Below are 15,408 nucleotides of genomic sequence, written 5' to 3' on the forward strand. Positions count from 1 at the left end.
AATACTACCCTATAATGTATAAAGTATTTAAATGATTTAATTTCTTTATACATTAGGCCTATAGAGTAGAAATACTATTCTATAATGTATAAAAAATAATCATTTAAATACACACATATATATATACATATAAAAAGACTAAACACAAACTCATATACATACAGCTAAATGCTCAAAAATAAATCTGCTTAACAAGACAGCTCGGTTTGATGTGACAATATATATTTAAGTAAATATACATGATGAGTCTCGGTTTAGACATGCATTAGACAGTTATTGAGCAATTATCAAAATCATTCAATCAATGTCACTGTTTTTGTTTTTTATAAGACAGAACTAAACCAAGTCTTATTAGGTTCCATGATGAAAAGTCTTTGCCAAAGGACAAAAATCTCTGTTTGTCCAAACCTCTGCTTTAGTCACAGTCCTAAGTTATCTGTTTTGTCTCAAAGGCATTAGATGGGAGCTTCTGATATGCGCTTATGGACATGTCAGTTTGAACTTCTTTGTGGGTAAAGGGTCTCTGAATAATGGCAGGAAGAGCATTTTGCTCCCTCTGTGTCTTCTTGTCTTCCCACAGCTTTAGCAGACGCCTCTGGTTGTTTGTCATATCTTTGAGGTTTTGCTGTAACGACTGCACTTGTTCCTCCAAAAGTGTCTTGGAGGTGGCCACATTTGACAACTCTGCGGTCAAGTCATCAATGGTTTGACTAAGTTTCCCGGTCTTCTCTACTAATGAGCTGCACTCACGTTCCTTTTCTTGCAAATCATTGACGATGTCTTTTGTAGTCTTCCCAGTGAATTTGGGGCTGCTCTCAAGTCCAATATCCACTCGAAGAGCCTTCACTTGCTTTCTAAGCTCTTTGTTGTCCATGGTCAATATTTTCAGTTTCTGTTTCATACTCTCGCTGGAACGCAACCTTGCCTCATTCTGCCTGAGCCTTTCCCTCAGAGCACTTTCCCGTTGCAAAGCTTCATCTCTTTCCTTTCGGCAATTCTCCAAAAGTTTCAGCATCTCAAATTTGGAGGATTTTTCAGCTTTACCACCGGAGGAGGCCATCCTGCAGAGAGTTGTCCAAATCAAAAACTAATGGAAATTGATTGCCTTTCTTCTGAAGAAAAAAAAGAGGGTCCTTTAGTGGGGTGTTAATGAATCCACAGGCATAACTGCGACTGTGATAGGTGACATTCCTTTAAGAGGTTTGTCAGTAAGACAAGGAGGCTCCGCTGTAACTCAAAGCTGAGGCTAGAATGACCATTAATTATGGCACCACCATGTCATTGACACAGTGTCAAGTGACCCATTTCTTTTCTCGATTTTGTTAATTAATCTAGAAACTTCTGCCCTTGTTAATCAGTGCAAACAAAGGGTGAAATCTTAATGACCTTCTCTCACTGGTAAGAATACCAACTCTACAGTGAGTCTGTATGTGCTTCCAGACAGAGCTGAACATTTTCCACTGGAGGCCATCCAAACTGTCACACTAGATTTTTATCAGTTTTACCTGCCATGCAACAGCTAAGATGGAGGAGTCAGAAGGTGGATGGTGGGGGCCTATCATCCAGCTTTTAAGGTCAGACACTCTCTTGTTAACGTTGAATCTACACCTATTGGGTACAATGTCACCTTTAAATATTCAAAATGTCCAGCTGTGGAAATGGACATGCAACTTCTAACAGTAACAAGGAGCTGATTGAAGGGTCACATTGCCTATCTTGTGACAGCTGAGGTGAGTTAAGGTCCCCAAGCCTAAAATGTTTTAAACGACACAAAAGTGCAAATTAATTGGTCTAAAATGCGCTGTCATATAACCTTTAAAGGATTTTAATTGGGAATTCAAATAAGTTAGTATTAGTCATATTGGATGGACTAGGGCTATGAACAGTTGGTTCTCTTGTTTTGCCAGTTGGAACTTTGCAGTGTGCTTCAAAGGTGTTTCAATAGCTCACTAATGCCCTCGAACATAAAGTATTCAAAGAACAGTTGCCCAATGGTGGATTTTCAAACCATTTTCAATGAATTTCTAATTGCCACCCTGCTCCAGAGGGAAGGGATGCAATATTGTTGGTCCCACTTTTAAGATTTATATTTATTAAAGCTTTTTGTAAACCATTAGTTTCATCCCACTCCCCAACTATGCACTTTTTATGCACTATTTTTGCACGCCACGTATCACTTTACTTGGATTTTCACTTTATTTGGATTTAGTTTTTACATATGCATAGATTTACGTACAGATATATATACACAGAAGAGCTATATGTGTATATATTTTATCTCTTTTTATTCTTATTTTTTTATCTTTATTATATTGTATAGTTGGATGTGTGTATATATCATATAAAACTGTAACTGGAACGTGTAACCAAAGTAATTTCCCTCTGGGATTATTATAAGTTTGAGGCTTTAACATAATCATCTTTATGAAAACAAACAACTTCAACTGACAATGATTTCAAATAAAAACAAAATATTAAATGTTAAATAGGTTTGGCTTAAAAAAATAAAGGTTTAATTAATTTCCTACTCAGGATATTACAAGTTAACTATATCAAAATGTGAACAAATTGAAAAACATCCAATTATGTTGTTTAACATGGCCTGTTAACTGGCCAAACCAAAATCCCCACAAAAAGATTTTAAACACCTGAAAACTCAGAAATGAAATCAGCTGCTGTTCTTTAATCTAGCCTGTGTTGTAAAACCATTGTATTGGCAGAAGTTAGCTTTATTATGGCAGGATGAGGCAGCAAATCAGAAGACACCACATATGTTCTGTGACCAGGTAAAAACATGACATGGATTTTCATAGACTTTATTTTGATTTGCCATAATAACAACAAACTATTCATAAAATATTTACAAAAATCACTTAAAACACTTGGCTGTGGCTAAGGGCACTTGATATTAGGAAAATAAAACACCTTTACCTCAAGAGGGTACTTATGAAACATTTTTTTAAACAAACTTGCTCTCATAAACCATTTTTTGAAAATAAACATTTTACCATTAGTGCTATAAAGCTGGAAACAACATCACTATAACAGACTAAGTGTGCTGTGTAATACTAAACCCCAATTAACTTAAGCAAGTTTAGAAGCCATCCCATTAGGAGTAACATACTTCTGACCAGTTTTCATTTTCAGAGCTTACAATGCTGCACAGAGTTTACACGCTGGCCTATAATGGCCTCAATGTCGGAGTTGCCGGTGAAATCCGGTCCACCCATGACTTCATTAGCGCAGGAACTTGAGTCTCTCTGATAAAGCAACTGGAGAACCTGTCATTTAAAAATAAACAATAACACTCACTTTAGGAAAACTAAATCGTGTAAAGGAAGTCTGGGGTCAAGTTCTCATCTTAAAGGGGTCATATAATGCAAAACAGAGTTTACATTGTCATAGATCAGGGGTAGACAAATTAAAAATAAGAATAAAGAATAAAGAAAATCAACAACCAGTAAATGTCCAGAGACATTTTTAATTATAATACATTCCTTTAAACAAAATTTAACACTGAACTAAAATTAGGTTTCTATGCATCCACGTTATACATTGATTTTTTAAATAAAAAAATATATATATAAAAAAAAGAAAATTTTTCCATTTTAAAATCTGAAGTAGAGAACAACAATCGTTCAGACTGTATAGACAGCTTCCTGATTCACATATTGTATAAAACACCTGAACTGACCGTTTGTTTTTTCTTTCTTTTTTATGGCTTAATGAGAGCATGGGGCTTTAGGCTGCCCTGCAAGGCTTTAAACTTGTGTCTGAATGGAAACAAAGCCATTCTCAAGCACATATCAAGGTGCTCATTCGTGAGCCTGTATAGATATTTATTTTTAACTATCTTCATGGTGGAGAATCCTGCTTCACAGCAGTAGGTTTAGCCAAACATTCTCAAAATGTGCAGGGTCATCTTTGAGCACACTGTTTCACTTTTCTTTCACCAGTTCACTGTGCTTCTTCCTAGCCTGGTCCCGGAGTGCTTAACCGTATAAACAGCAGAAGCGTTGCAAGTGAAATTAGACATTGTCGTTGGATAACATGTGGTAATTTTTATCTGTTTGAAATCCGTTTGGGTCCAGAATAGCCAGCAGGTGGGTCTGGATCTGGACTGGTATGACGGTATGCACGGGGCCGCCGTTGTCCAGGCTACCATCACCTGGGTCAGGTTCGGTTGCTCCATCCCAAGCTGGCTCCCTGTTTCGACTACGTGCTGCAATGAAGTAGACAAAAATCCTGGAAGATTTTGAAATTCCCCCCGGACATTTCTTTAGGTATGAAAAGTAGGACGTATCCGGGAAAAAGAAGACGTCTGGCCACTCTACCATATCAACAATCTAAATGTTTCAGAGAGTGAGTGCTTGTTGCTATGATGCGTCTTTGCTCAGCAGCTTTGCTCTTTGTAAACCAACCAATCAGCGCACACCTCGTCTAAATATTCATGAGCATACCATAAAAGGAAGAAAACCTGTCGTTTCATTCTGGGGCTTTTAACCATAAGGGCTCATAGAACAGCAAATATGCCATTTTCATCCCAACCAATGCTGCACACCCAATTCAGAGAACTTAAGGACCAGCACCAAATACCTTATAAAATCATTTTATGACCCCTTTAAGTGAATTTAAAAATAGACACACTTGATTCTTTGACTAAATAAAAATCTTCTTTCATTAATTTATGCCTGCAGTTGATTAAAAAAAGCAAGATAACCCTAATATCAGTGAAATATCAAAACACAAGACTGATAAAATAACAGGTATATATTAGATCATAACTTTTATATTTGGTTCTAAAAAGCGTCTTTAGGGTTCACCTTTGCACGATGCAGGTCCTTCATGATGATGTGCCATTGGTGGTCTTTGTTACAGGTACAGATACAGGTACTGATCCTGGCCCAGGTTGGCTAAAAAAGTACATCTGTAGGGAATGGTGAGGTAAGTTTATCACACAGAAGAGACAAAAAAGACAGCTGTGTATTGTATACTAGAATCAAGAAACATATGGAAACATAGGAACATTTAATCCAAAAATTTAAGGTATGCTATAAATTAAACCGATATTCTATAAATTAGGACTGTGATATTAAACGCATTTCCAATATAAACGCAATTTAATTTTCAAATCCCAGAGGCACTCAATATGAAATCAAAAAGAGTAAAACACTCCATTTTTCCCGAACAGGTCTTTAGGTGAAGGTAATATCCTTAAAGTGGGTTTGTTTCCACACAGAGGGGAAAAGAGAGTTGAAGCACACAAATCCAGGCATGCTAATAAAAGCTAGCACTTTTTCAAACAGAGGTTACAGGAATGTCCTGCAACAATAGACTCTGAAACAGCAAGCTTTCAAGGTCATAACAAACAGAGTCCCTGGACTGAACCATCTATATGCTTGCGGTTTGTGCAAAGACAGGAAAAAAAATCATAATAAAAATGCAATCGAAATATCGGTGGAAAATATTTTTGGTAAAATCGTTCAGCTTTAATAATATGTTTTCTATTCCTGATTTAAATCAGACTAACACCAGTTTTTATAGGAAAATATAATGGAAATGTCTTGATATTGACTGGATACAAGATCGCTAAATATTCTACATACGCTTATTACTGACCAAGAAAACTTCAGTGATATTTTTCAAACAGAAAACAATAGTCAACATCAACAGTTGTGTTATTAACCGATGGGTTACAGAAGGTAGATGAAGGTATATATATTCTGATATTTGTTTTTGATATCAGACTGATATCTGACATCAATATCTGGTGGGGACATCCCTATTATATACCACAACATTTATCTTCCTTCTACTCCAGTTTTTCTATGTAAAACATATTGGAGTTACCATCTCATTTTTTTAAAATTCAGAAAATAAAAAAATAAATAAATAAAAAAATCTTCAAAAGTCTCAGATTTTCTCCTTGTTCAGTTCAGGTGTCGAGTGACAAGCGGGATCTACATTCTTCAAACCTATTAAGCATCTCTGAAAGGTTTTTAGACCTAAAGGACCATGTAGACCAACAAGATTTTAACATTGATCTTATTATATATATTTGAATTAATTAGTGAACTATCAAAATAAGACTGTAAAGTTAGGAAAAAAAACAAACAAACAAATGAATTGATAAAATAAAGAAGGCATCAGGTTAGAAATCCATAAACCCTATTCCCTCTTCATGGTTACAGTGCTCTGCAGAGCAATCACATGGAGGTAACAAGACATGTGATATGCCTGCAGACCTTACAGTATTCACATTAAGAAGTCATCTAACAGCCCATTGTCACAGCAATTAGCAAGCATGGTGGAAATTTCCACTGACAAGAGGCTTATCAGAGGAGCATAACCTGACACTAGCAGCTACATTAATTTCCTAGAAACTGAATTGAAGAGCTGTGCAAAAATGGCATGGCTTTGTATGTGACTGACAGCCAAGCTGGGTCAGAGCTGACACCCATTGAAAGTTTGGCTATCGTTATCTACTGATATCTAATCACTGTTGTTAAAAAAAAACTCAACTAAATTAGTACCTCTTTAAAGTCAGAGCTTTAGATCAGGATAAAAAAAGCAAACAATATTACCTTAAAGCCTACAGCCAACAATGCGTTCAGCAACAGGATGGCTGATACGGTCGCTATGACGACTTTGGGGTGGTCGTCTCTGAGTGCGGGCCAGAAAGTCATCACCAGTACGGAGCCGGAAAGGCAGAGTGCCACTGCGATGGAGAGCCACCTCAGCCACTCATACTGTATAATCCACAGCACCTGGTGTGGACATAATCAATGTTTTTTTTTAATGTTTTTATGATATATGGACAAAGTACTTGATAATAAGCCATTAAGAAATCTTCAAAAAATGGGCTTTGCCCAACAAGCCAGTTTCCTAATAATGTTAAGTCTTGCCTCAAAAATAACAATTTAAGTTCTCCCAACACATCCACATTTTGTTTTAAAGTGCATGCAGCTACTGCGCCTTGCAAAAGTATTCATACCCCTTCAAAGCACGGCTGGGCAATATTGGTTTCCTACCAAATCCAACTAATAATATGACACAGTAAGCTAGTTCATCAGTTATGAGTACACATCTACAAACAAAAAGGGATGAACTGATGAAAAAAAATAAAAATAAAAATCTTCACAAGCTATCTTCATAAGCTAAAAAAAAAAAACTTGTCAACAAATAAACATTTTCCTTATGGCATCCATTTTTATTTAGACCCATTAACTCACACTATCCTGCAAAGTCACTCAACTTGACTAAATCTCAAGGTTTCAGAGGCTTGTTAGAGAAGATTAGAGACGTTGCAAAAAGTTTGGTTCATTTAAAACCAGCCAGAAAAGTGTTGAGTCTGACGATTTTATTCATGTGGGCCCTTTGTTCTAACCAAAAAATTTGCTCTCCACAAAGCGAGATTTTGGTAATGTAATTCTTTGGTGCTAACTTTACCCTACCTTACTATCACCTCACATGACTCTATTCCACAAAAATCAGAAAGTCACCTTCAGGCAGTCTGTAATTGATGCTGCTTATTAATGCTTTTTAACTATTGTGTTAAAGACCAGGAAATGATGATAACAAACCATGGTACACTGCTAAGGTAAATCTATATGAACATGCATACACACAAGTCTAATCCTCATGTGTACACCCACCAAAAAATGTATAAAAATTATTCTGAATGAGCTTTATTTAGTTTTAAATTACAAAAAAAAAACAGATGAATAGTGAATTTAAAGACAGTTTCAGTATTGTTGATGTAAAAAGTTAAGTAAATTGAAAGTGCTCACCACAGCTGGAATGTAAACTGACAAAGAATATCCGTAGACGCAGACGATCTCCATAAATGAATATGACACCAGGTTCAAGATCTTATTGCTCCTCCATAACAGCAAACCCCAGAGTCCAAGGGGCACCAGCCAAGCATAGCTGAAGATGGCTGTAGCAGCTATGCTCACTAGAGAAAACATACGATGTCAACTCAAGAGAAAAACTGCATTTTTTTTATAACATGTTTAGTGGGAAGGGAACTTACCCTTTCGAAACTCTGGGGTATATTTAAAGTCTGGGTTGCCAAAGTGTACCAAAAAATTAGATACATTTCCACTGATAGCAATGACAAACACAAGAGTGGTACAAATCCAGAATGGACCTAAAAACACAAGCACATAAAAAAAAAAAGAGTTAATAATCTGTATAAACATTTTATAATCGATATGAGAAACTACATCGACTTGCCAAAACATGTGACATATGCCACAAGTCTGCAAACTAAGTCAGAGCTAACCGTAAAGATCGGGGTTTTTACGAAGGTAGACTTGAATGAAGTTCTTTCCAGGCCACGGCACCATTGATCCAAGGATCCTCTCCTTTACCTAAATGTTATGTTAAAAAAAAAGTCAAGTTTCAGCCAGGTTAAAGATACATCTGCCTTACAGCAGTTACTCAAACGATTCAAACAAATTAAATGACGTACATGATGGGTCTCAATGTCAAAGAATTTTTGGTAGTATTCAAACGTCCAAAAAGGAGCACTTTTCTTTTTCCCAGCTAGAAGCTTGAATAAAACAGAAAGAGACAAAAATTGCATCAACTAAACATTCGATACATCTATATTTCATGTACCGATAAGGACCAAATATTTAAGTCTTGCTCTGACCTCTTCTCTGTCATCACCGATGAGTGGTTCTTCATCAGCAGCATCTTGAGTAAAACCGACATCACTTCTTGCCCTCTTGGGCTTCAGGTCCTCATCATCAATGCTGATGGTTACTGCATCATTGCTGGGTATCAGTAGATCCCCAGTCTCATCAAAATCTAGATGGAGGTGAGAAGAAACCAATGTTGGTTGTCTGGATTAATATTTCCTTTTTGTTCTTTTACGAAATTAAAACTATTTCACCTTTGAACCGCCTAAAATTAGGATATATCAATGCAGGGAGACTTTGTTTCATAATGTACTGACTGGATCAGGCTAAATAAAGGTCACTACTGCCTGCTATTCATATGCTTTGAAAACGTGTCATTTCCTTTCACTCTGGAGCAATGCTTTACTTTGAGCTGATTAATCAGACACCTTTACAGAAAAAAACTAAACTGTAGCATTACAAAATGGTAAATATGGTCAAAGCTCTTCTGATATATAATATATTTGTATAATTAGAGAATTTTTCAGATCTTTATTTAATAAAACACATATTCTAGTAAATGTATCTCCCCATGGCATCCTTACAAATTTCATCATATATATGTAATCAAAATTAAATTACATTCTCGTTTTTAATAATGAAGATCATGTAAAAAAATTGTGCAAAACACTCACCTCGGAATTCAAATGGATCATTTTTCGACGCCATTCACTTTTCTGTAAAAAGCTTCGTCTTTTGAGAATGTGTTGGCAGAATAATATGGCACAGGGAAAGAAATGAATCACTGGAAGCTGTGAATGGATATAAAGCACAACTTTTAAGGGTTTTACGTCAATTATCTCCACATTAAAAGCATTTTACAAAGCTGTAAAGGCACAAGTGAACTTTAGTGGCTAGCTAGCTTACTAGGTCCCCAACGGTTTATAAGCAACAATAAATTAACAAAAAATATAAAACATGTATGGTTACAATATCTGGTATGGAGTATTAATTCATAATATTGAGTGTCTTGAATCCAAGCTTACCAAATTCTCAGAGAAACCCTGTAAATATTATTTCATCATTGCTTGCTAGGGAAGCTCGAAGCAGGATATGCCAACAAGGTAAATAAGATTAATTCCTGTTCCAGCTATATTTTCAAAATAAGTGTTTATTCAATTCAACCGGATAACATATTTCGTAAAATGTAGTGTTATACAATTATCTCAATCGTACAAAAAATATTTAAAAAACAGTCTTTCTGAATTAAGGCATAGTTTGTGGTATATCTGCAAGTGCAATCGAGTACTATTATTAGTCGGCTTTTACTATGAAATAAGGAAATGAGTGGTACGTTGCAGCGTTGGCAACAGACCCCGCCATATTGTGGGTGGCAATTTGTCGACGAAACTAACGCATGCAAAATAAAACGGTTTGTTTTGATTTGCCGGTTTTGGATAATGTGATATAATTAAATTTTAGCACTTATAGTGAGGATAATCTAAAAAAAAAAACACTATCTGATTAGGAAATCATGCAATTAGAATGTGCTCACAAGCCTCACATATACTGAACAAATCAGACTTCAGCTAAACAGGCCCCTCACAATATGGCGGCGAAGTGACGTACTCCTCCGCTTTTGTTAATCTATGCTGTGTGCTAGCAAAAAGGACTGTCTACAGCAGAAATAAAGGGTATAATTATACAAAAAACAAAAGAGAGGTGGCAAAAGTTATGGGAAGTGGAAAAGAAAGGAAAGTGGTTCTATACAACCCAAAAGAGCCAAATAAGACAAATAAGAAGCACAGAAAGGAACAGGAGAGAAGAGATGATTATTTTACGACTTAGACTAGGACACACAGGATTGAATATGTCATTATTTTTAATAGGTAAACATCAGACAGGGAAATGAGACTGTGGGGAAGTTGAGACGGTGGAACATATTATTTTGAGTTGTAGGAAATATTTGATTCAGAGAAAATAGTAATATGAAAATGAAACCTGACATTGTTGATTTACTTCAAAAGGAATCGGGAAGCAGAGGATATCAGGTTATATTTGAGTTTTTGAAACAGATTAAATTGTATAACAGGATATAGTTTTTTTTGTTTGTTTGTTTGTTTTGTTTGCCATGCGGTCCACACTCCTTGCCGGTTAGTGGCGGTAATGCTCACTTAGCGTTTTTACCAACCACCATAAAGATTTCAAGAAGAAGAAGAAGAAGAAGAAGAAGAAGAAGAAGAAGAAGAAGACTGGGATATGCTTTTAAAAAGCAGATTACTGATATAACATACAGCAGTTATGAAAATGAGGAGTAACTGTAACTGAGAACACCTTCATCAAAAGGGAGCTTCTCTGTCTGTCGTTTATGCTAACCTAATGACCCTTAAAAGAGATTTTACTTTGAATCTATATTCAAATCGGCTGCTAAGCTAAGAGAAAATAGTGTGTGTCTGTTATGGACAACAGCACAATCTATGTCCGAGAAAAGGGAAACCTCCGCCGTGTGGGAAACATAATCCTGGCACAACCAAAACCATCATCCTCCTCATCATCATCATGCAGGAGGACGAATCCGTTCGTACAAAGAAAGGAGCATTTCATATTCACCTACAATGAGGAGGGAAGTCTGAGATACACCACTAAATCTCTGTTTGACATCACGCTGCTGTTCGTAGCTGACAACATCCACCATGTGGACTCTCTGGTTGGCTTCCCAGAGCAAATAGGCGACAGGCTTTTTGTGGCAGCAGAGGAGAACCGTGTGTTTTTGAACCCAGAAGTTTCTCAGAAAGCCATGAAGCTATTCTGTGACGCATATGGAGACATGGTGCTGGGCTCACTCTGTCTCAGAAACAGGTGGGGGACGTTTTCTCCTCAACATCTGCACCAGTTTCTCCATAAATATCAGTGATCATTGTCCCCTTTTCTAATTTTGTAGGTTTCCACTCCTGCATGAGAGGATCACCGAGATAAAAACATTTCATAGTTTAAAGTCTCTAGATGTGTTTGGCTGTAGACTAGGAGATGATCATGAGTTGTTCATGCATCTCACATCCCCATCTCTGTCAAGGTAAGGTTAGACTCTCTATGATGTATTTAGGTAATAATGTAAAACTAATTGTGAATGCTTCCCTCCTCAGCAGCTTGACTCAGCTGTTCATTGGTGGGAACCACCTGTCAGATGTTGGCCTGCAGAGACTAACCGCTCCCATCCGTATCATGAAGAAGGGACTGGACTCCTTGGAGCTTCTGGATGTTTCTCGTCAGTAGTTCCCTTATAGTCAGGTATGCACCAACTTCATATAAAAGTAATTTAAATGTTTTTTTTCTCTTATTTTGATGCAGACAATCCCATTTCAGAAATGGCTTTTAGATACCTCAAATGCCTCGCAAAGCTTGTGAAGCTTGATGCAACTGGGACCAATGTGAAGGTAAGAAGGAATTGAAAAATAGCCATACCACCTGTGCTTGTTTATATTTTGTCACGCTGAACCACCTCCTCTGTATTTGATTTGGATTGTATGAGATAGACTAAGAAAAAGTGGAACATAATTGTAAAGCAAATAGGAAACGTGTATATGATTTCATCTTTAACGGTGGCCTACATTTACTTTCTCTTGAAGCACCTTTCACTGCCTCTATAAATGATGACGGAAATTATCATTTTTATAATTCAGTTAAATAAGAAGTACCATTTGTGCTTATTATTTAATCATTATTACAAGGTGGCGAACAGATGGCAGAGGTGTGAATATGCTTCATATTTTTTGCACCGTTAAAGCACTACCAATGGGGTTTGTATGTCAATCTTCTGCTAGTTATTAATCCAAAAGGTTTTGCAATTCCTCAGGACAATTAGAATTTAGTTCATAATTTTTTAAAAAGAAATGTTATTCGGGTTTCATCACTGCTCTTAATTGGTTCTTTAGCTTTGTATCCTAACTTAGAAACATGCCTTTTTATTTAAAACTACAACCCATCATGATGCAACGTATTATGAAGCATCATGATATTCTTTAAACAATACAGATTTATTTTAAAATGGACACTTTATATTTAGATATTTGATGTTTTCCACCAACTATTTCTTTTTTTTGTAGATTAAAATAAAGGTTTAATTTTTTTCTCATCTGACTAGAGCAGCTTATAACTTTAGAATAAAGGTCAAATGTTGGAGCTCATATTAAATAGTTCTCTAGACTAACGTCTCTATCCAGCGTTACCATTGGCCTCATGGCTGCTTTTATGACAAACCCGCTGCTCCTCTGGCCTGTTTGTTTAGAGGTGAAGCTGTGTCTTGGCAGAGGTGAATTTCCGCAATCCATTTAATAACCTAGCTCTGCTCTAAATCTCTCATTAACTATAGAGCTTATGTGTCTGCTGTCTTCCTTATTCTTTACCACACTGTGTTCTCCATCAGTTCTCTGATTGCATTGATAAATGGTCTCAGGTTTTTTATACACTGCAAAAACAATCTAAATATAAATAAAAAGGTCTTAAATTAAGTGTATTTACCCTTCATTTGAGTAGGTAAATAAGATGATCTGCCAATGTAATGAGCATTTTTACTCTTAATATAATTAGATATCATGCACTTGAAATAAGACAATGCAATAGTTTTCCCCTATTTTTAAATGTAAATGTGTCTCACTTACCTCCTAAATTCAAGAACAAATACACTTAATTTAAGAAAAATTTACTTTTCTAGATTTTGATTTTTTTCCAGTGTGCTAACTCAGAAACAAGCCTTTTGAATATAACCGCACCTCATCATAAAATGGTCTGTACTTAGTGGTTTTTCAAGTCAGGGAACTCCAAAACACTACATTCAGTCCTAGTCACACACCCATAATTATTTTCTGTGGATCTGTTGGAGAATATGAAAGCACATTCCTGCACTGAGGCTACATTGAAGCAGGGCAGCCATATACAGGAGCTACTGAGCCCTCTGACAACCATCAGTAGTCCATGCAGGTGAAGTGCCTTGACTAAGGGGCGCAACGTCTGAGGCAGGCAAAGTTGGTGTTTGAACCATCGACCCACCAGTTCTAAAGACAAAGCTCTGCATTCTATGCCACTGTTGCCCTCATTTACTAACCAGGTGACTCATGAAGAAAATGGGTTACACCATACTTTACTCGGGCTCCCTGGTTTAAAGGTGCTAAATATGAATAAATGACACGCATATTTTTACTTGTAAAATCTAAAAATGATTTAAAGAAGGTATTATTGATTTTTATTTTTTTGGTCTTGGAAATAATTAGTTGTTTATTTCAGCTTGATACAGGATTGAAGAAAACCATGTGGGACGTTTTGGGACTTATTCATTCCGAGAAACCACTGAACATCTTCGATCACTCAGAGTGTAAGACAGAAGGATGGGCAGAACAGGTAAGCATTTTTAGGTAATACCAGGAATATGTTTCATTGCTTAAAAAGCAGAACCAATAATCCAAACTTTTTTTGAGGTTGTAAATCAGTGGGAAACGAGTGGCTGCCAGATGCCTAAACAGAAAAAAATGGAAGAGTCGCGGGCCTCAGCACTTCGCTTTTGTGAGTCTATTGCATGTTTTTATTTTTATTAATTTGTCTAAGTAAATTCACACATAAAAAACTGTTTTTTGTTTTTGTAGTTGGCAGACAGAAGTTTGTCAGAGAGGTACTGAATGCTGCACCGCTGACTGGTGAGAACGGGAAGAGGACCAACATGGAGAAACTACATTTCTACAAACCCACAGCAAACAATCACTTAATAGAGAAAATGGATCCATCCACCACAAAGTGCCTCCAAGTTAGGAATCCCACCTGTTATATCAAAAAGAGGAAGCCAGAATCTAGCAAGTGTGATGACTCTCATCAAAGCCCTCCTACTAAAATTCATCGCTCATCCTCCTTGGTTTTCACTGCAGAGGATGCAGACTTGTTAAACAGCTACTGAAGAATGGAATGCGTTCTAACACCATTCCATAATAAATAAACCGACATGGGAGCAGCAGTCGAAATGTAATACTTATTAGCTGTTTACTGACACTCTGGAAAAACTATTTTGTATTTTACTTTTTTTTATTTTTAAAGATAAATAAAACTGTGTTTGTAAGAGTTTGTTTGTCCTGCAGCTTTTAAATTCACTTTAGCATTTTACTGAACAGGTGTTTTTGAGAGGAACAGATACACAAAAAACTTAAATGTTAAGAGTAATTTCTGGAATTTGAGGATGGTTTTAAGGATATAGTTATTATACACCTAACAGTTTCAAATAGTATAGTGGAGGATTTACAAAGATTTTTGAAAAGACCCGCCCTCTCTGCTTTAGAAATAAATGCACATGCACAATCCTGTAGCCGCTCCTGAGAGGGAACGCCTAATAATTGCGTACGAGAGCGTGCAGGAGCCCCTTTCTACTCGTGCATGCTCTGTTTAAAAGTTGCTGTTGATCGCTCAGACAAGCTTAATTTCCAAAAGATTGGCAATTTTTTCAACTCACCACCAGTAAGTGAAAATGAGGACAAGCACGTAGGATGCCCTTACGTAAACATATCACCAGAATGATTGACAATTAGGAGGACCAGTTATTTTTGATGATCCACCTGGAAAAAGAACATCCTCCACTACACCTTTAAGAAAGGGGGGAAAAAACAAAAACAAACTTGAGGACCAAGTTTGAAGTTGTATCCAAAGCTCATGTAATGTACAGAGGAAAAAAAAAATCACACAGGCACCTCCACAATGTGTGCTACAACAGCTTGAATTGAAAATCACACATCATGATATTCCCAAT

At 36.5% G+C, this 15,408-nt stretch overlaps 3 protein-coding genes across 4 annotated transcripts; 1 reads left to right on the forward strand and 2 right to left on the reverse strand.

Moving 5' to 3' along the window:
- Positions 1 to 314: 314 nt before the first annotated feature.
- Positions 315 to 1,106, reverse strand: LOC107085932. The gene has a single exon (XM_015376593.1). The coding sequence runs from the start codon at positions 1,058 to 1,060 to the stop codon at positions 428 to 430; it is 633 nt and encodes a 210-aa protein (XP_015232079.1). The 5' UTR covers positions 1,061 to 1,106; the 3' UTR covers positions 315 to 427.
- Positions 1,107 to 2,801: 1,695 nt separating this feature from the next.
- yipf1 (Yip1 domain family member 1) lies at positions 2,802 to 9,766 on the reverse strand. Its single transcript, XM_015376580.1, has 10 exons — positions 9,674 to 9,766; positions 9,323 to 9,439; positions 8,660 to 8,817; positions 8,477 to 8,557; positions 8,288 to 8,375; positions 8,036 to 8,152; positions 7,791 to 7,957; positions 6,585 to 6,767; positions 4,824 to 4,927; positions 2,802 to 3,281 (listed from the first exon to the last, which is right to left on the reverse strand). The coding sequence occupies exons 2-9, from the start codon at positions 9,354 to 9,356 to the stop codon at positions 4,844 to 4,846; spliced, it is 912 nt and encodes a 303-aa protein (XP_015232066.1). The 5' UTR covers positions 9,357 to 9,439; positions 9,674 to 9,766; the 3' UTR covers positions 2,802 to 3,281; positions 4,824 to 4,843.
- Positions 9,767 to 10,855: 1,089 nt separating this feature from the next.
- lrrc42 (leucine rich repeat containing 42) lies at positions 10,856 to 14,691 on the forward strand. 2 transcript variants are annotated; one of them, XM_015376582.1, is made up of 7 exons: positions 10,856 to 11,486; positions 11,569 to 11,700; positions 11,771 to 11,892; positions 11,976 to 12,061; positions 13,908 to 14,021; positions 14,099 to 14,183; positions 14,264 to 14,691. In XM_015376582.1, exons 1-7 carry the CDS (start codon positions 11,086 to 11,088, stop codon positions 14,566 to 14,568), a joined length of 1,245 nt encoding a protein of 414 aa, XP_015232068.1. In that variant the 5' UTR covers positions 10,856 to 11,085; the 3' UTR covers positions 14,569 to 14,691. The 2 variants fall into 2 exon arrangements, with proteins under 2 accessions (XP_015232068.1, XP_015232069.1); XM_015376583.1 differs by having other exon boundaries at positions 11,774 to 11,892.
- Positions 14,692 to 15,408: the final 717 nt, after the last annotated feature.

The sequence above is a fragment of the Cyprinodon variegatus genome, unplaced genomic scaffold (assembly GCF_000732505.1).
Source record: "Cyprinodon variegatus isolate N-32 unplaced genomic scaffold, C_variegatus-1.0 Scaffold137, whole genome shotgun sequence".
Classification (NCBI taxonomy): Eukaryota; Metazoa; Chordata; class Actinopteri; order Cyprinodontiformes; family Cyprinodontidae; genus Cyprinodon; species Cyprinodon variegatus.